Source organism: Bombyx mori, chromosome 4, assembly GCF_030269925.1.
Source record: "Bombyx mori chromosome 4, ASM3026992v2".
Classification (NCBI taxonomy): Eukaryota; Metazoa; Arthropoda; class Insecta; order Lepidoptera; family Bombycidae; genus Bombyx; species Bombyx mori.
The window spans coordinates 12,955,275-12,975,472 of record NC_085110.1 but is presented as its reverse complement, the minus strand read 5'-3'; the positions used below and the strand labels follow the sequence as shown (position 1 = coordinate 12,975,472).

Sequence of the window (20,198 nt, the reverse complement as noted above, 5' to 3'; positions counted from 1 at the left end):
TTCATCAAAATCGGTCAAGCCCTTTCGGAGGAGTATGGAAACGAAAACTGTGACACGAGAATTTTATATATTAGATAGATACATACGAACTAGACGAAACTATACGAAATAGATACATACGATGACCGAAATGATTGAAATGATCGAATCTTTATGACCCGATCACTATACGAATGGGTCACGATCGACCCGGGTCATGGAAAACGATTGACCGACCCAGGTCTAATTTCGATATGTCCACTATATATTTTTTTGACTGTTATAGTTCACGCAACTTTATCTGATCATGATCATGTAAATAAATGAAACTTTAATTTCTTTTAAGAGTAATTAAAGTAATTAAATTAAGTGAAAGATTTCCCAAATTATCCGTTTTTATTATTATTTTGTCTCATTGATGTCTTTAATTGATTGAATCAGTCCCCTTCGAATTCAGCGATTACAACGAAGAATTCGAGGAGCAAACCTACCCATAGAAACAGTCCAATTAGTTTCTCGCCGGATTTTTTCAATAAGTCGCCATTTCGCTCCAATGATAAATTCTGCGAAGCATTATTCTTGCTAGGGCTGGTTGGCAAAATTTCTTAGGTTGAACCTAAGGTAAGCTCACCTACCCATCCGTACGAAGCTGGAATAACTCTTCAAGCTAGCTAGCTAGATAGAAAAACACAAAAAGGTGTTTTTCTTTTTGTTTACAGATAGATTTTGTGAATTGTTTAACGTAGTCGAAATGTAGTTACTAGATTTGTGTAAATTATTGTTGGAGTTTGAATATGAACATAACGGCAGGCAGCACTTACACAATATGTAAGGTTACGGATTTCGAATATTGGAATTATTTTAAATGTTTAAAACAAATAATTGTCTTCTCATCAGTGAAGACAATGACTTCTCATCTAGACACGGTCAGACCAACATCTAAGAGTTTTATAAAAATAAAATAATATAATGGTGTAATATTTGTACATGTACAAAGTATTTGCAATATAATTATATTAATCATGAAGAAGAGAGTTTTTTAAATAACCCCTCACCTACAAAACCCAGTCCCTTCAAATTTAACCGTCCAACAATTATACACTTGCTATAAAAACTTCTCAGTATTCCTCTTAAACTGAATCACAAAATATAATTAGAAAATTTTGCGAATTGAAATCGATTTTTTCTAAACTTTTCAAATAATGCCTCCCAGCCTTTAAACTGTTCTTAATTTGATTCATACTAGAACTTATGGGCGTGAAATAAAATTTATAATAGAATTTGCCTTTTAAACTCTTTTTCTCTTGTTGTTAAACTGAGTATTGGCTGACCAATAGGAGGAGGACGAATTGTCTTTCAACTCCGATTTGTCAAAATTTAGTTGGTTCTGTCAGAAAAGACGGAAATGTGTTGAAAACTACTACGTTACTGAAATTTGACTATTCGTATTTTATTGTAGATTTTAAATGTTTTTGTAAGTGTAAAGACAAAATGCTAGTTAACGCAATTAATGTGTGTTTAATTTATTTATTGTCAGCTCTAGTCATCACCCTCGCTGGTCGTGATTTCTACCAGATACTTGGTGTATCTCGGTCCGCGAATACAAATGAAATTAAAAAGGCTTACAGAAAATTAGCAAAAGCATTGCATCCTGATAAAAATCAAGATGATCCCGATGCTGCTCAAAAGTTTCAAGATTTAGGGGCGGCTTATGAGGCATTATCAGACCCCGAAAAACGCGAACTGTACGATCGTTGCGGCGAAGACTGTTTGAAGAAAGATGGAATGATGAACAATAATGACCCTTTTGCAAGCTTCTTTGGTGATTTTGGATTCCATTTTGGTGGTGAACCGCAACATCACGAAACACCACGAGGGGCGGACATTGTTATGGAGCTCACAGTTTCACTTGAAGAACTTTACAATGGAAATTTTATAGAGGTGACTAATATTATACTTTTTTCAATATATAAATCTATGAACGTTATAAGAATTAAAATAGACCATAAAATAATTTTCCAGAGAAGTTATTAACAATTATTACAGTTTAAATGTTATAGTTTACAGATTTTATAGGTTTATTTTTCCAATAAAGCAATAAAGAGAAATCTGATAAAAACTGCATGTCACCCATTTAATTTTTAACAGATAACTAGGAATAAACCCGTAATCAAACCAGCTCCAGGGACCCGCAAGTGTAACTGTAGACAAGAGATGGTAACAAGAAACTTGGGTCCAGGAAGATTCCAGATGATGCAGCAAACAGTGTGTGATGAATGTCCTAATGTAAAATTTGTTAATGAAGAAAGGCTACTAGAAATTGAGGTATGACTTTGAAGATATTGTAAGAAATTGTGAAAGGAAAATGCTACAGAAATGTTAATTACAGTAAAAACTTTCAAATGAACAACATTTTTAAGTGAATTAAAAATATAATATTTACAGGTAGAAGTTGGTGCTCCGGATGGACACAAATCTAGGTTGCGTGGAGAAGGTGAACCCCATGTAGATGGTGAACCAGGTGATCTCATTGTAATACTCAAAACGGAAAGACACCCACAATTTACTCGCAAAGCTGATGACTTATACACCAATGTGACAATTTCACTACAGGTAGACAAATTAATATTTTTGTTTGAATGTAATTAAAATATAAATATGTACATATAAGATAGTTATAACTAGTATAGTAGTAGATATAGTAGATAACTTCAATATTTTAAGCTTTTAGAAATTAATTTGTTTTTTTATTGCTCTTGTAGGCATACGTACCACCTGATGGTGAGAGGTTAGTGTCGCCCATTGATGTCAGTAATGCTAGGGGCAGAACCAAGCCGCTGACTACCAGAAATAATTTGTTAAAAATAATAACCATTTATTTACTTTCAGGATGCTCTGACTGGTTTTACTCTTGAACTTGAACATTTAGATGGTCATAAAGTGTCAGTGTCTAGAGACAAGGTAACATGGGCTGGTGCAAGAGTTCGTAAGAAGGGAGAAGGCATGCCAAATTTTGAAAATAACAACCTCCATGGAAATCTTTATGTAACTTTTGATATAGAATTTCCCAAGCAAGACTTCACAGATGCTGAGAAAGAGGGTTAGTTTGTGTTTTATATTATTTATGTTATAAAGGAGTAACATTAATCCCATTTCTTAGTTATTATTTTATTTATTGAGTGTTATTGGCTTTTGTTAAATTTTATACGTTTCACAATGGCTTTATTCCCAGTACAAATAATCTCCCGAATAGTAAAATAAAAGAAAAATTAACTAATATTGTCTGTTGACCAATTCTCAATAATTATGTATATCTTGTATTTTTAAACTTTTTTTAACTTCTATAACTCTTTATTTCAGCTTTGCGAAAAATACTGAACCAGCCACCAAATAATAAAATATACAATGGACTATAGTGATAGTAAACTAGTAATTATAGCTGGACTGAGTGTGGTTTCATAAGATTTTTGTTACCTGAATGAAGACGTGCATGTGATGGTTTTATAAAAAATAAAAATACCATTTTGATTTGTTATATTTTTTTTTTTTTCAATATTGTTGAAGACGAGTAAATTATATTTTGTTAATGAAGTTCAACTTGAAAAAATGTTTTTAACAACACTACAAAACATTATTTACATCAAAAAAGAAACTTAACATACTAAAAATACATTGGCAACTTAAAAGTATGGTGTCTCGTTGCAGATTCGTTTTAAAAACTTGATGGGTTTAAAACATATTTCTCTAATTACAAATAATTTATTAAATTGATTAATTAGAAGCTGACAAGTCAGTTCCAACAATGTGTCACAATGTGTAAATTGTGTAATCATAATTGTACAATGTAATTCTCAATTTACGTGCAATCACAGTGTAACGTAAAAATGAAAAGGAGAGATAAAATCCAATTTGTAACACACGGCCAGGTCGTGTCCCACGCGAGTTTGTTTATGGACTGCTTGAAATAAGTAAACTTATCAATTATTGTACCTATATATGTCACGTATTCTCCGTTGATAAGTATATTCAGTCATCAGACTTATTTCAAAATATATATGGTATTTGTTGACGCTATGACGAATCGCGCACGATATGAGATGCGTACATAAAGCGATCTTTAATGATTGAAATTTATTAGTTGTCTATTTGGCTAAAAGTAAATATGAAAAAATACAATATTGCAAATACTGGGTTATTTTCTACTCAGTAAAACTATAAAATTGCGGAGCGTTATTATTCATTCCATTTGTAGAGGGTCTCATTTACTATGCACTGTGATACCCCAAAACGAATTTGTGTTGGAAAAGCGTTATAAAAGTATTTAAAAAAAAATCCAATATGTTTACTATCTCATTTCTTCTTATAGTAAAATAATATTAGTATTTCGATTTTAAGTTTAATAGTCGGCTTAGAGGTTGATTGAGGGCGCCCTGCTAGTATGTGAGACCAATTTGCCATTGCAGTCCTTAGACGCCCTCGTCCCTTTTGGACTAGATTTAAAGGAATCAGTGTCATGTTCACTCTCCTTTTTAATGAACTTAAAGACTACATACATTTTTTTTGGCAAGTCCATGTGGAATATAGTTTTCTTTCAACAGGGATTTTTTTACGAATTAACGCTAAAGTACAATTAACAAAAATAAAATAAAAGTCAATTATCGTAAAATTATCTGACAACAAATAAATCTGACTATTGCCTGATTCTTCGACAGGAAGGCGTGCTTGTGGGTAGTTTACAAACGTAACTCAATCAGTTGATATTACTGATATTGTTGATATTATATTTAATATAGTATATACTTAGTCCTGTGCATTGGATAGTGCAACTAAGATTGAATCGTAGTATATGTATATATGAACGTAGCATACACTCGTCCTGCCTATTTCTGCCGCGAAGCAGTGATGGAATTCATTTTGGAGTGGAACAGCTATTTTTCAATACACAAGGTTTCGGCGTGTCTCAAGTGGGTGGCGGCATGCATTCACGTAGTGATATCAATGCAGTACGATAACCACCAGACGGCTCATGAACTCTTTCACACATCTACACAATAATGACACATTTTTTGCTAGTGAAGTTATTTTAAACAATTTAAATACAAAATCAATTCCAATCAAAAATTTAGAATCCTTTGAAATATTTCAATTTCATATTGGTGTTCTTGTATAAACACAAATACCAAATTTTTATTGTATAAAATATTGTACATAATAAAACATAGGAACTATCTGTATTGCGTCAGTTTTATCCACGAAATGTGCGACGATGGCTTAGATGATGGCAACTTATGCCGTTATATAGTACCACCTTGTCCGAAAGAGGCTGACACTGAGAGACATTCTTACACTTACACAAATACCAAACGGTATGAGTGAGTAGTGAGCGTTTACGTTTGAATATCACACATTTGTGTACACCTGAACTTGTACTAAAATCGCAGTGTGTCGATAGTCTGTCCGAACGGAACCAGTGTGCTTAGTGCGAGTTTCTTAACGTTCTCGATAGCGTAAAAGTTAAGCCAATTTTGTATGCAGTTGGAACAGCGCCCCTAGCGACAAACGTACGCAAACGATCCCATTCCATACAATTAAGAGCTAACTTTTACGCTATCGAGAACGTTAAAAAACTTGTACTAAGCACACAGATTGGTTCAGGCGACGAGACAGGCGGGTCGGTCGGCGGGCACGAGGTCAGCGGCGGCGCCGCGCAGCACGGCGTTGACGACGGCACGCGCCAGGTGTCCGGCGGCGAGCGCGGCCGTGGCGGTGCTGAGCCCGGGCTCGGCGTCGGACCCGCAGTCTTTGCGGTAGGTGGCGTGCGCGTCGTCCAGCAGCGCGTCGAGGTCCAGCGAGTGCTGCAGGCGCAGCTCGGGGTTGCGGCGCAGGATGGTGGCGAGCACGCACAGCAGCTCCACGCACAGCTGCCGCCGCGCCGCCCCTCCCACACCAACGAGGGCGCTTTCCACTACCAGAGCAAACGACAGTTCTGATCGAGACATGTTCACTAGCGTCGGCTCCGCTGGGATACACTGGCCCTGCAATTAATGAAAGAAACACAAAATTAAATAAAGTTTTTCACTTTTCAATTATTTATTGCAAGTGAAACTAGATGACGTGTCGAATTGAAGCCCACTCCGTGTCTCAAGGTAAGTGGCGGCGTGTCTATGGGCTCGAGCAATCATTTAGCACTGAATGGGGCGTGAGCTAGTTCACTGTATTCAATATGCGTTACTGCCAATGATTTAGCAAAATGCGGTGGCAATGGTAGAGATCTCATAAAACCTTGTCTGTACACAACAATTACCTGAATAATAATTCCTTTAGGTGTCCGCAGCAAAATATCCCACACTTGTATGTAGAAATGTTTAGGAACTCGACAGAGGCAGCCTTCCAGTTGACGTCGCTGTAGTGGTGTTAATCTGATAACACAATTATTTAAGATGGTCATTTGCTTGTCGGAAAAGGGTTTGCCTAAAACTCGTTGTAATGGTTTGCCCCTAACCTCTATGGCACCTGAAAATAACTTTACGTTAGTAACTTTATGGAAATCCGGTAAAATCCGTGTGCGGATTCATTTAAAGTTCTGACTCGTGTCTAAGCATGGACGGTCTCTGTTTTCTTGTTGCATGAGCTTCGGTACACGCTTAACATTACGCGGTTATCGAGCTTCTCTTGGCATCTAAGTCACATCAATATATTTTATCGTTATAAATACTAATTAAGTGCTGTACGTAAGCGCATCACTTCAAAACAATTCTTTTTTTAACTAATTCTATATACAGTAAGCTGTCGTAACACATTCAACCGTAGTTTTGAGAAAAACAATTTCTTATGCGGTGCGTGCACAATTTCCGTTGACATGTCCATATCAGTTAATCTACAGTAGATCTAGTAGATCTTCAGGCACTCTTCTTCTGAGTCATCTTGTAGTCATTTGGTTGCTTAATTAAATTAAATGCTTAGCAAAGTTATTCGGATGGGCTTCCAATCTTACACAACTTCAGAACAATAAAACCTTTTTTAAGAGTTTGGACCTTCGATCAATAATAGTACTATTATTGGACACCGAAAAGTTGCTGTACAAGTCACAATGCTGTTATGTTTTGTGTATCAGTCGGGTCAGCTGATTAGCAGTAATAGGCCAGTACCCTCGCTCGTCGGCCCAGTCGGACACGGTGAGCACGCGCTGCAGCAGCGTGCGCAGGCGGTAGGGGGACAGGCTCTCGACGCACGCGGCCCGCGCCTCGCCGGGGAACAGCTGCAGGTAGTACCGGATGGCCTCCAGCACCCAGCCCACGCGGATCTTCAGGATGCCACGAAATATATCCGGATTCGTACCGATCAGCCGCCCGCAGTACAACACTATTTCCTGCAAACGTTGTCAATGTCACGATTGTAACGTCTATATATCAATAGACTAATACAAAATAATTAAGTAGCAAATTTATTTTACTTTAGTAGCTATTGGCAAACCTTAGTGCTAAGATTTTTTTTAAATTACAATATATATTGAACTACCTTTTACTGCTGTGTTTTTTGACTTTTAATAAAAATTAATAAAATTTATCAATGATTTTGATCGAATTTCGATAATTGGGCTAATAGTTAATAACGCTCAGTAAGTCAGAGAAAAGATTACCTGTTGCAATACTGCGCCTATGATGTCATACGGCTGTATGGTAGAATACATTACGGATTGTATCTCTCCCGGAGTCATTGGTTTGTCGAAAACTGTTTCTTTCTGTCCTATCACTCCTACGGTCAACTGAAAACGGTTATAAAATTAATTAACTAAAATCTATAAATACTAATAAATGTAGAGCTGTGAATATTGATCGTGACTACAGTCTACTACGGGGTCAGGTTTCGATTGCCAGAGGCACACACGGTCTTTGTTAAAGATTTCTATAATTAAAGATCTAGGTGTACTTGTTGACATGCCGCGTGTTTCCGGTACCCGTTGAAAGTGGAACGTTTATTTATTGAAATAAAAAAGTCTTTGGCACTGTGTAACTCGGTGCAATGTAAAAGGGGCACGCATACACATCTGCGGGAGTTTGCCAGTGAGAGAATTAGATAGAATATGTACTTCTGAAGATTTTAACTTCTACCGCATGTGAATTATTCGTAATACATATATTACGTAAAAATTGTCTTTTTAAAAATGTTAAAAATTCTAAATTTAACAGGATTTTTACTACTAGGATTTTCTAGGATTTTTCCAAACTAGGATTTTCTAGGTTATGGGTAGATGGGTAGCGGCGAAGGCGGACTTTCGGCGCCCACTATGCGGTACCGGGGGTTTCGTGGAGTCGGAGTGATTGAGCTCGAAGGGGTTATTCCCCAGCGTTAAAAAAAAAAGAAGTTATGAGTAGCGGAGACACAGTTTACGTTTGCTTATATGAGTCAACAAATTAACACTTAGTATTGATTTGTTACCAGAGTACAAGTATCACAACGTGAATACCACCACCGACCTCGAGACACAAGGCTGATGCAATTAAATGCACTTTTTTCCCTACCTATTCTTGTGACCTTGAGGTCATACTAGATTCACCGAGGAGGTGAGCTAAAAGGGTTCTAACCTGAGGACGTTGCCAACACTAGCCCTAGCAAGCAAGAGCAATGCTTCGCAGAATCTACCACCGGATTGGAAGCGTGACCCATTGAGAAGATTCGGCAAGAAACTCAGTGGGCTGTATCTGTGGGTTAATTTACTCGCCGAACCCTTCATCGACGGGCGTTCGACGGGTTGGACGAGAACGGTGATCAGTGGTTGCGGTACCCAAAAGCACCGATAAATGGATTGGGCGAATTGTACAATAGCTGTCCTACCTTTAAAACGTAATGTAGTAACTAAATAGTCACCTGTTTCCCGTTAACTAGTACTGTAGTGATAAAGGGGCTGATGGAATCGACGGTGTGGCTCAGTAGGGAGGAGCAGTAGCGGACGGCTCGCCAGTGTCGCAGCCCGCCCGCGCTGTGGTACAGGGACTTCAACGCCGCCAAAGCGTTTGTACCATTCACCTAATAGATTTTTATTTTTTTATTACTTAGATGGGTGGACGAGCTCACAGCCCACCTGGTGTTAAGTGGTTACTGGAGCCCATAGACATATACAACGTAAATGCACCACCCACCTTGAGATATAAGTTCTAAGGTCTCAAGAATCGTTACAACGGCTGCCCCACCCATCAAACCGAAACGCATTACTGCTTCACGGCAGAAATAGGCAGGGCGGTGATACCTACCCGCGCGGACTCACAAGAGGTCCTACCACCAGTAATATTATGTGTTAATCAGTCACATGTGTTAGTTAACTTAAGTGGCACATATAAATTGTCCACGCTAAGGTTAAGGACGTGTTCTTTCACTTGAAATATCTCCACATGCTATGTTTCATATCAATGACTATCGACCCGCCCTCGCTTCGCTTCGGAAACTGTAATTTATTATTAAATTCTCCACTATTTAGTGGATGTTATTATACACATAAACCTTCCTGTTCAATCACTCTATCTATTAAAAAAACCGCATCAAAATCCGTTGCGTAGTTTTAAAGATTTAAGCATACATAGGGACAGATATAGGGACAGAGAAAGCGACTTTGTTTTATGCTATGTAGTGATTAGCGACATAGCGGTAGGCAGCGGCGACGCAACCACTCAACATCAGGTGGGCCGTATGGTCGTACGCCAGTACGGGCAATAAAAAAAAAGTGTTCAGACAAACAAGTACGTTCTTGTTATGGATTGCGTGGGACGAAAATAAATGATATGCGGCTGATTCCTACTTACGATATATATTTTTTCCCACTAAATAATTTAATTTTACAAACAGATCATAGATACTTGTTTAGCTTGGCCCCTATTCTACTATTTGATAAGATTGTTTTGTGCGCATTTTGTAATGTATGTAAACTGTGTAATTTGTCTGCAATGGACACGACTTGAGGAACACTTTGTACTGCATCTTTCCTTTTTTTTGTTAATGTACTTTATGAGCTCATGAACTATCTAAAGCGCTAAATACGCCAGTTAAATAAAACACTAACTGAGACTTACTTCATACATGGGCCCTTCCCTATCGAGTAGGATGCCCCACAACTGGCACTGAGCGAATATATTGTCAGTAGTTCTGAGAGCTTCCACCACATCAGGAGTAGACTTGTGTTTGTACGCTTCAAGGGACACTGTTTCTTCACGGTAGGTTAAAGTGCGTGGAACGTCTGTCAGCGACTGATAGCCTATGTACTCGTGTTCCAACTGTTTGAACTGAGTAAACATTTCCGACGGGAAATCCCCTTGGCTCATAAAGTCTAAATGTTCTGAAAATTACAATTGATACGGTCAGAATAAGATCAACTAATTACTTATATTGCATCTTTATAATTGAAGTGGCTTAATCTAAAATTCTAAATTTTTGGTAAACACCAATTAATTGGATTAGTTTGGATTAATTTGGGTTGGTTGTGAATGTGGATTGAAAAATGTAATTCAAGAATTGAAATTTTTTAGTTTCGATTTTAATACTTTAAGCTTTAAAGCGCATCCATAAAGTTTAAAGTACGCGCTTGATTTAGTGATGGAGAGTGTACTTTGCCCTTATTTAGACTAAAATTATAATTTACATTAAAAAAAATATATTTTTATTTTGTGTTAGTATACATGTTTATAAGACGTTCGAATTAAAAAACTCAATTTCTAAAAATTTTTAGTTAAGCCACTTCAATTCTAAGGGCGCGATATGTAGGTTTCAAGTTAATTGAATATGAAATTCGTGAAAGTTCTTACCCATGCACGAACTCGATATTAAATTTTGTAATCGTCCGAGACGCACTTTGACTCCGTCGCAATAGCCCTTCTTCAGCATCGCGAACAAGTCCAACATCTGTTTAAAGTGTGGGTCGCGCATGTGCTCTTCCCGAACCAGCAGGCACACGGTGGGCCGCCCGGACAGACGCCAATATCTTTAAGCATTTTAACTGCATGTGACACATATCGCATTGCCAGGCGGGTGCTTTTTATTTTGTTCCTACCTAAGCTGTAAACCTTGAGAGGCTATTTCAGCGTAACCTTAACTAGTAGTGAGCTCACGGGGCTCAAACCTGACGACGTTGCTAACACGAACCCTAGCAAGAGCCGTGCTTCGCAGAATTTAGCGCCGGATCGGAAACGCGACCCACTGAGAAGATCCGGCGAGAAACTCAGTGGGCTGTGTCTGAGGGTTAATTTACTCGTCGAGCGACGGGTTCGACGAGAACGATGACCGGCGGGCGGGTGCCAAGTCGGCGCCAGACTACCGGCTGCCGCGAAGTGCAATGTCAAATACAACTGTCACTACGGCATTTAGATGGATTTTTTTTTCTGGTGGCCTTTCCAGTTTCACCAGCACTGGTAGGCGAACAAAGGCTCAGTCAGGAGGGGTGGGATTAGCTAACAGCTGCCCGAGCGTAACTCAGCGGGCTGATGCATAGGTTAGTGTTTAGGTTATGATGTTTATTGGTTTCAGTAACAACTCAAACTCAGCTGAGCCATGAGCTCATTCGTCAATAAAAACTATTTATATAAGCTTAAATAGCAGCAGTTACATTTAAATTCATATTATATTTTATTGAATTTTATTTGAATGTACCCGTTTGCTGTAATTAGAAAATTATATTAATTATAAGTATGTACCTAAATGCAAATTGATCTTTAATGGGTAAGACAATAAAAATATAGTTTGTCGTATTGAGATTTGCACCTGTTGATCATGATAAGTGTTAGGTAACGGCTAGGTTGCGGCTGCTAGTCACGTGCTAAGCAAAACATAAATATACTATTATATGCAAATTGCCCAGTGCTCCACCCCCTCCCAATAATTTACTGTCTCAATTTTGAAAAGCTCGATCACTGACAGGGTAACTTAATGCTACAATAATAGATATAACAACAGAAGGAGGACTTACTTCCCAACGAATTGTAGTTCAGTTTTTATATCATCAATAAGCAAAGCCATGTCTCTGTACAGATAAAACTCGGAAACTTCGAAAATGAGAGGATAGCACAAAACGGTCATACCGCATACTCTGTATATCTGGAAATGCAACAAACAAGATGGTTAATTATTTCATTAACGAACTATTTTGAAGTTTTAAATTCGTTTTTTGGTAATTGTTAGATTTACTGGTGTTAGGACATCTTGTGAGTCCACGCAGGTAGGTACCACCACCCTGCCTATTTCTGCCGTGAAGCAGTAATACGTTTCGGTTTGAAGGGTGGGGCAGCCGTTGTAACTATACTGAGATCTTAGAACTTATGTCTCAAGGTAGGTGGCGCATTTACGTTGTAGATGGGCTCTATGGGCTGCAGTAACCACTTAACACCAGATGGGTTGTGAGTTCGTCCACCCACCTAAGCAATAAAAAAATATATAAAGGATTTTTTATTTACAAAATTATATCATCGTTTCTCAAACTTTTCAGTATCAATCATTCAAAAAAATGCACCACTTTCATTACTTTTATGTTTTGTTATTAATTTAAACATAGACAACGGATGGCTAGTTTATGGTATTTTTACATTTTATGACAACACATGCAAATTATTGACGCTACATAGATCGTATTGATGAACTTTCGTAAACGTGCAGATTGAGGACCAATGGTTTAGATTGACACTAAATTACCTTGCTGGTACCCAATGAGCCTATGGGTCGAATGGGACGTCCAGTCAGCTTCAATTTTTTGCAAACACCTAACTCCCTGTACACGTGAACTAATTGAGTGGAGCTACAAATCTGTAAAAATAATTGATATCATTTTACAAACAGAATCGTTTATGAAATGTTATAGCATTATTGATTTGATTGACGCTTTTATCAAAATCCTTTTTCAATGTTTCAGGAAGAAACATTTAACATCATCCTGGTCTAGCCCTATTACTAACTTGGAACCGCTATATTAATCCGATGTTTCCCGACCGAATACTAGTTACTGGTGGTAGGACCTCTTGTGAGTCCGCGCGGGTGGGTACCACCACCCTGCCTATTTCTACCGTGAAGCAGTAATGCGTTTCGGTTTGAAGGGTGGGGCAGCCGTTGTAACTATACTTGAGACCTTAGAACTTATATCTCAAGGTGGGTGGCGCATTTACGGTGTAGATGTCTATGGGCTCCAGTAACCACTTAACACCAGATGGGCTGTGAGCTCATCCACCCACCTAAGCAATAAATAAATAAAAAGAATAACATAAATATTCACCTTCAAACGAAACCTCTTAGGGCTGAATAAAAGTAATGTCATCGTCAGGAATGCTATACTACATATATACATGCATTTAAAGTCATCGTGGTCTAAAGAATAAGACGTCCGGTGCATTTGTATCTAGTGATGCAACGGCGTTCGAATCCCGAATAAAAACTGAGGACCTTATAACTCATATCTCAAGGTATTTACGGTGTAGATATCGATGAGCTCCGGTAACCACTTAACAAGGTGGGCCATGAGCGCGTCTACCCATTTAAGCAGTGGCGGATTGAAGGTCCAGAGCGCCCTAGGCAATCACTTTATCGGCGCCCCATCATCATAATACTATCACAATACTATAAATTTTACCTAGTTGTTTTTGCAATTACGATGACGTTGTATCATCAAACCCTAGACTTTAGTAGACCAGGGCCCTTGTACTTACTCTAATGCGCGAATGTAATACAAACAAACCCGAAATATTGCATAATACGAGTATATCGATGCTTGTGCAATATAATCTATTATAGATTTAGATTATAGATCAGCATTTAGTTCTTAATCGTCGATATGTTATTTTCTTTATTTATTTAAAAATTCTGAGCTCGCGCGCCCCTTGTAACTACACGCCCCTAGGCACGTGCCTAGTTTGCCTTACGGATAATTCGCCTCTGCATATAAGCAATTAAAAAAAATTGTTGACTGAAGTTTTGCAATACTAACCTGAACGGGTTCGACTTCGTGCGGTGTCTGAGTCTGTATACCGTACGTACCCATCATGGCTTGTAGACGCATTGACTCGGCTATGAGTACCACTTGAACAACCAGATCCGTGGCTATGCCCTACAAGAACATATTTTTCGAACGTTTATTCATTTAGAATAAAGTAATTTCATTTTTTTTGTGTGTCAGGGCGTTTGTATACGCTAACTTCACTAAATATTATCTCAGTAGCAATTTATGGTTAATTACCTTGAATATTTGAAATTCGAAATCCGAGTGTACTTGTTCTGGTCTCTTATATATTTAAATTATTAAACCTATTAATATCATGTATTGAAAACTTACTTGCATTAAACCTCAGTTGTATTATTATTATTATTATCGAAATTTAGAAGTCGCAAAAAAAAAAAACATGTTGAGGAATTTTTATTCCGACAATAAAGTGACAAGAAAAAAAAGGCGACGTTGAATGAGCGAAATTAATTGTGATAGAAAAAAAACAGTTTTATCTCATACTTACAAACGTCGGCTTGGCCTGGAAGCGTGAAATAAAAACAATATTATGCCTATTTTGTAAGCTTGGGACTGTTATTTTTGTGTGTTTGAAGTCGTCGTGGCCTAGAGGATAATATGTCCGGTGCATTCGCGTTTAGCGATCCAACAGTGTTCGAATGCCGCAGGCGGGTATCAATTTTTCTAATTAAATACGTACTCAACAAATGTTCACGATTGACTTCCACGGTGAAGGAATAACATCGTGTAATAAAAATCAAACCCGCAAAATTATAATTTGCGTAATTAGTCCGCACGGGTAGGTACCACCACCCTGCCAGGCCCTGCTTATTTCAGCTGTGAAGCAGTAATGCGTTTCGGTTTGAAGGGTGGGGCAGTCATTGTAATTATACTGAGACCTTAGAACTCATATTTCAAGATGGGTGGCGCATTTGCGTTGTAGATGTCTATGGGCTCCAGTAACCACTTAACACCAGGTGGGCTATGAGCTCGTCCACACATTTAAGCAATACAATTTTTTTTAAAAGTGTTATAATATTATATAGTGTAAAATATAATAATTGTCTACCTGAAAAGCGGAATATCGGCCCGCGCGCCGGGGCCGGTTGTAGGATGGAAGATACCTTCGTATCGGATCGAGTTCGTTCACGTGCAGCAAGCCCCCGGTCAGCAACTGCGCCAGCACGAACAGCGACTGCCCCCACAGGAACAAACCGGCTGAATTTAACACATCTTTCTTTATTCACTATTTAAATCTTAAAGTGTAAAGCTATTGCTATCGGAATCCACAACCAATTCGACAATTAGTAGTTTTATTACAAGATTCGATCGAGTTTTTACCGAAACTAAAATAAAGTATATATTTATATTAAAACTTACGTAACCTGCCACCGTTTGTAAATCTAATTGAATAATTAAGAATGCCATCATAGAAGCCTTTACTACATAGTTTCGCGGGCGCGGTACTTTAAGCGCTAACTACACTACAGCCAACCATGGCAAGGCAGCATTCTTTATGAATTTATTTTTATGGCAATTTTGCATTAAAATTCATTTGCAGTGTTTACGATATAATATAATACATATATGCTAAATTTACTCTTTTATATGTTGATAATGTTATATTCTAAGTTAAAATAATGACTGTATGTAGTTTGTCGGGAATAATTTACAATAAAATTAGTTTTAATAATGATACATAAATACAAAAATCGAAACATAGCACGTAGAAATTATGGGCCATATAGTTCGATTTTTTAAGTGTGTATGTTAAACTCATCAGGATAATAAAAATATGTTTTTGTATAAATGTAGTTACAATTCAGCTATGTGAAATTAAATGTCAAGAAATTAATAAATTAATAAATTTAGAAATATTTTATTACCGTTACGCTTTGATCGGTATCAATTTTGTTTTTTTTTTTGTAATTACTAAGCGATTTTACTTTATAGAAACGAGTCGAATGTTTTTATTTGCCTCGTTTGAAGAAGGACATGTCATAGCGCTGGGGAAACACCGTGGAGGGGAGCTCATTCCATAGCCGGATGGTACGTGGCAAAAAAGACCTCTGGAAACGCACTGTCGATGAACGCAGCGGTTCCAGATAATATGGATGAACTCTGCTCCGATGGCGGGAGGTGCGGTGATAAAAAGGAGATGAGGGAATCATCTCAAACAATTCCTCAGAGCATTCCCCATGGAACATACGGTACAAAATACAGAGGGAGCCGTTGTTGGAATGTTCAATTGAAACTACACAATAAAGCCACAAATTATCCATCGCTTATAATATTAGGGTACTGTGCATTTTTTTTGGTAGTTTAGAGGAATATTATATGCATACATTAATTTCTACACAAATAGTAAGGATGGTTCTTATAAGCAGTATGGTAGTTAATGTTACTTTAGATACGGTTCTACACTAATAAAATGTAAGTTTTCAACAAGCAATAGTTATGCAGAAGTTAAGAAATAATGAATTTTTTTTGGGATTACAATATACCCTATGTGGTTAATATTAAAATTAGTAATTGAGAGTATTAATATAAGTCAAAGAACAGGGTGAGTTTAAACGACCAGTATTGGTTTACCTTTGTTTTCATCACCAGGGTGACCTGTAATTTTATTATTTATTTAAATGTCAAATTTATTTTCACAATTTTATTGTTTGTCACACAGCTCAGCACATGGTTCAGGATCTGACGTGCTCAAAACTAAGAATTTGATTAAAAATAAACATAACATTATACTCACTAGAAGGTACTTTCCAAGTTGAATTAGGTTCATTGCGTTCATTTTCAACACTTTCTTTGGGTATATAGTAATACCAAGGAATTACAGGATCTGTAAGTAGGTATAACAATAGAACATATTAAATAAAAATATATAACTCTCGTAAGAAATCAACTTATTCTTCAAACATTAACCCTCTTTTCGTGGCCGCCACTACATACCCGATCCAAACAACCGGGAAATGTACAGCCGCTGTCGCCGTAAGCACGTCATTTCGGATACCCCCTTTTTCTTTTTTTTTCTTACCTAAGCTGCTAACCTAAGAGAGCTGTGTCAGCGCAACCGGGCGAACTGTGAACTTACGGGGCTCTAACCCGAGGACGTTGCTAATACAAGCCCTAGCAAGAGCAGTGCTTCGCAGAATCTACTACCGGATCGGAAACGCGACCCACTGAGAATATCCGCCGAGAAACTCAGTGATGTTCTACACTTCAAACCGGAATTCCTCAGTCACTTCATTACAAAGATGGCGAATATACGGGCTCAGATTCCACTGATCCACTCAGTGCCTTTAGGCATTCCTAACACTGGTTACCGTTCTCGTCGAACTCGTCGAATGCGACTAAGGATTCGAAAATCAACTTAAGCCACAGACAGCTCACTGAGTTTCTCCCTGGATCTTCCCAGTGGGTTGCGATTCCGAGTTGGTGGTAGAAGATTCAGCAATGTATTGGTCTTGCTAGAGCAGATGTTAACAAGGTCTTTCAGCTTGGGGCGAAATAGTCTTACGGGGCTAGCGGAGATTAGGTAGGAAAAATCTTCAAACAATCATATAAAAAAGTACGTCCGTAAACATACCTCCATGTTCGTCCATAAAAATCCTAGCTTTCAGAAGCTTCTGAAACTCTTCAACTTGGTCGGGTAAAGTTCTAAATACGCCATCAATAATCATCATAACATAGAAGAGCGGCCATTCTGATTCTAGACCATCAAAATTTTTCAATTCCCCTTCATGATAATATCTTCTATCCGGATCTTCGAGAACACATTTGTAACCATCACGACTAAAACGCTTAAAACCATATTTCCCTTGCAAACGTCTTACTATGTTTGTTTTGGTGAGTTGGACCAAATGTTCTTCATGAGTGGCAAAAGCAGGAAATGATATGGTCGGAAGAAGAGCAGCGTCTACTCCCTACAACAAAATACTGAGTGAGAAAGCATCATAAACATCTTTAGAGTTTTATTGACTAATAGATTTTCTTTCTTTTTCATTATTATAACTTACTTTCGAACTAGACTCCCTTGGTAGCATTGTTTCAAATATACTCCTGTTGCGATTGTGAGCATCAATGTCGACATAGACAACACTCCAAGATGCACCCTTATCACCAAATAAATTACAACCATTAATGGCTTCTAGAGCCGCCTTGGCCATACCTAAAAGTAATTACACATAATAAATCTGGTTTAAAAAAATAATGTTAACCAATTTAGAACCTTTTCTTTCCTACCTATGCTGATAGCCTTGAGAGGCTATTTCAGCTTCGCCCTAACGTTTGTAGGTGAGCTCACGGAGCTCAAACCTGACGACGATGCTAACACTGGTCCTAGCAAGAGCAGTGCTTCGCAGAATCTACCACCGGATCGGAAACGCGACCCACTGAGAAGATCCGGCGAGAAACTCAGTGGGCTGTGTCTGAGAATTAATTTACTCGTCGAGCCTTTCGTCGCAAGCGACGGGTTCGACAAGGACAGTGACCGGTGCTTGAAGTACCTAGAAGCACCGTTAGTGGATCGGGAGGATCCGAGATGACGTGTTTTGGGCGACGTCGACTGCTTTCCATTCTGTCCGCAGGATCGGGAATGTAGTTACCAGCGGCCACGATGAGAGGGTTCTCGTGTCGTGCCGCTTTATCGAAGTGGCGCATCGACGCCGACTGTAGATACTTACTGATGGACTCTAAGTCCAGGTCGTCAATGAGGTCGACGTTCCTGACGAACCACGGGGCTCCGACGGCTATTCTGCAAAAACGGGATTGAATAATTTGGAAGGATTTTAAGTGAGTGCGGGCCACGTGAGCGAACACTACACTTGCATAGGTCATGACGGGGCGTATGTAAGTTTTGTAGAGTGTCACCTTATTTCTAAGGGACATTTTACTTCGCCTGCATATCATCGGGTAGAGACGTCCTAGAATGAAGGCGGCACGGTCGCGTACCGTCTTAATATGGGGGCGGAATGTCATCCTACTGTCGAGGGTGACGCCTAAGTATTTGACCTTCGGGGCCCACGGTATGGGCTGATCGAACATCGTGATTGGGCGAATGGCGGAGGCGGAGGTGTCGACGCGCCTAGTCGGGAGAGGACTAGAACCAGTAACATAGTTTACCTATTGACGATGCATGGATTTCTGGTTTTCCATCATTGTATTTAGATCCACGCTCCCACATTCCATAGTCTGGTGTTCTATATGCTCGTTCAACATAGTACACAAGATTCTGTACAAATGCTACTTCATCCTGCAACAATACTTTTAATGAGTACTTTTGGGGTTTATTTTTATTGTGCACAAGTAGCCTCAATTGATTATGCTTCACCAGACATGCTTATGTAGTTCAGCCAAAAGGGCTTATCAGTTATTAATGCCCACCATAGTAGGAATCTTGCAGCTATGAGTTGTGACCTGAATGTTTGTGATATGAAACTGGGGTAGAGTACCTAAAAATGTGTTCATTTGTTTCTACCCCTTTAACCCATGAAAGTCTGAGATTTTACAACAAAAAACATTATTAATTTAAGTTTTAAATTTATATATTTGTCATTTATACTGAAATTAGTGCAGGTGTTGCTGTGGAACCGGCTTTGATATATTATTATATTATGTTACCTGAGTGTATATAATTTGTAGGCCAGATGTTATCATCTGGACAAGAAATAGTAAATACAGTGACACAACATCAATTTGTAAATGATGATATTGGTCATCAGTCAAGACCGGTTCACCAGTAGTAAGGTGGAACTTCACATGTAATGCATGGGCAGCACTTTGCCTTGTCTTGAATGCTTCAACACGAGGTGCTTGTTTGATCCAACATTCCAAAATGCCTCTCATACACTTTACTGTGCTTTGGCCAAGTTCATGTGATTTACCTCGGTCATCATCAATACGTCTGAAATTTAATTTAATATTCTATCATGTTGTATAATATTATTATTTACAAGATGTGACAAAACCCAGCCACCCTCTTTCTACAACTAGGTTTTTACAAACAATCAAGCTAAAAATATGTTTATCTATTTACAGATATTTAAATTACAAGGTTCTTATTACCTGTATGCTTGATATAAACCCCAAACAGCTGCAGCACAGTAAATGCTATCCCTCACACTTCCTATTTCAAACTCTGTTGATAGTACAGGAAACAATCCTGTTATGGGACTTTGGAATCGTAGAAGTTGCCGTTTCACTGCAAAAATTAGTAGTTGTCATTTTATTCAACTAAAATGATTCAGAAAAA

The 20,198-nt window shown here is 38.3% G+C and overlaps 2 protein-coding genes across 7 annotated transcripts in view; one reads left to right on the top strand and one right to left on the bottom strand.

Annotated features, from left to right (window-relative positions):
• Positions 1-1,378: 1,378 nt before the first annotated feature.
• Positions 1,379-3,514, top strand: DnaJ-3 (DnaJ (Hsp40) homolog 3). Its single transcript, NM_001163909.1, is given in 5 exon segments — positions 1,379-1,920; positions 2,128-2,304; positions 2,425-2,592; positions 2,869-3,079; positions 3,340-3,514. Coding segments are annotated over 5 exon segments (1,062 nt in total). The 5' UTR covers positions 1,379-1,470; the 3' UTR covers positions 3,396-3,514.
• Positions 3,502-20,198, bottom strand: part of LOC101741173 (probable phosphorylase b kinase regulatory subunit beta) — a 21,812-nt gene continuing 5,115 nt past the window's right edge. For 5 of the 6 annotated variants that reach the window (XM_004931010.5, XM_062668279.1, XM_062668278.1 and 2 more), the window contains exons 3-20: positions 20,012-20,147; positions 19,568-19,850; positions 19,070-19,199; positions 17,965-18,116; positions 17,535-17,871; positions 16,698-16,787; positions 16,535-16,558; positions 15,012-15,160; positions 13,931-14,050; positions 12,649-12,759; positions 11,930-12,057; positions 10,773-10,948; positions 10,044-10,306; positions 8,848-9,006; positions 7,619-7,744; positions 7,128-7,348; positions 6,284-6,398; positions 3,502-6,014 (exon numbers count right to left, since the gene is read on the bottom strand). In XM_004931010.5, coding sequence (XP_004931067.1) covers positions 5,631-6,014; positions 6,284-6,398; positions 7,128-7,348; positions 7,619-7,744; positions 8,848-9,006; positions 10,044-10,306; positions 10,773-10,948; positions 11,930-12,057; positions 12,649-12,759; positions 13,931-14,050; positions 15,012-15,160; positions 16,535-16,558; positions 16,698-16,787; positions 17,535-17,871; positions 17,965-18,116; positions 19,070-19,199; positions 19,568-19,850; positions 20,012-20,147 — 3,104 coding nt within the window. In that variant the 3' untranslated portion in view covers positions 3,502-5,630. The remainder of the gene's footprint in view (positions 6,015-6,283; positions 6,399-7,127; positions 7,349-7,618; positions 7,745-8,847; positions 9,007-10,043; positions 10,307-10,772; positions 10,949-11,929; positions 12,058-12,648; positions 12,760-13,930; positions 14,051-15,011; positions 15,161-16,534; positions 16,559-16,697; positions 16,788-17,534; positions 17,872-17,964; positions 18,117-19,069; positions 19,200-19,567; positions 19,851-20,011; positions 20,148-20,198) is intronic. The other variant, XM_062668281.1, reaches the window with a different exon arrangement.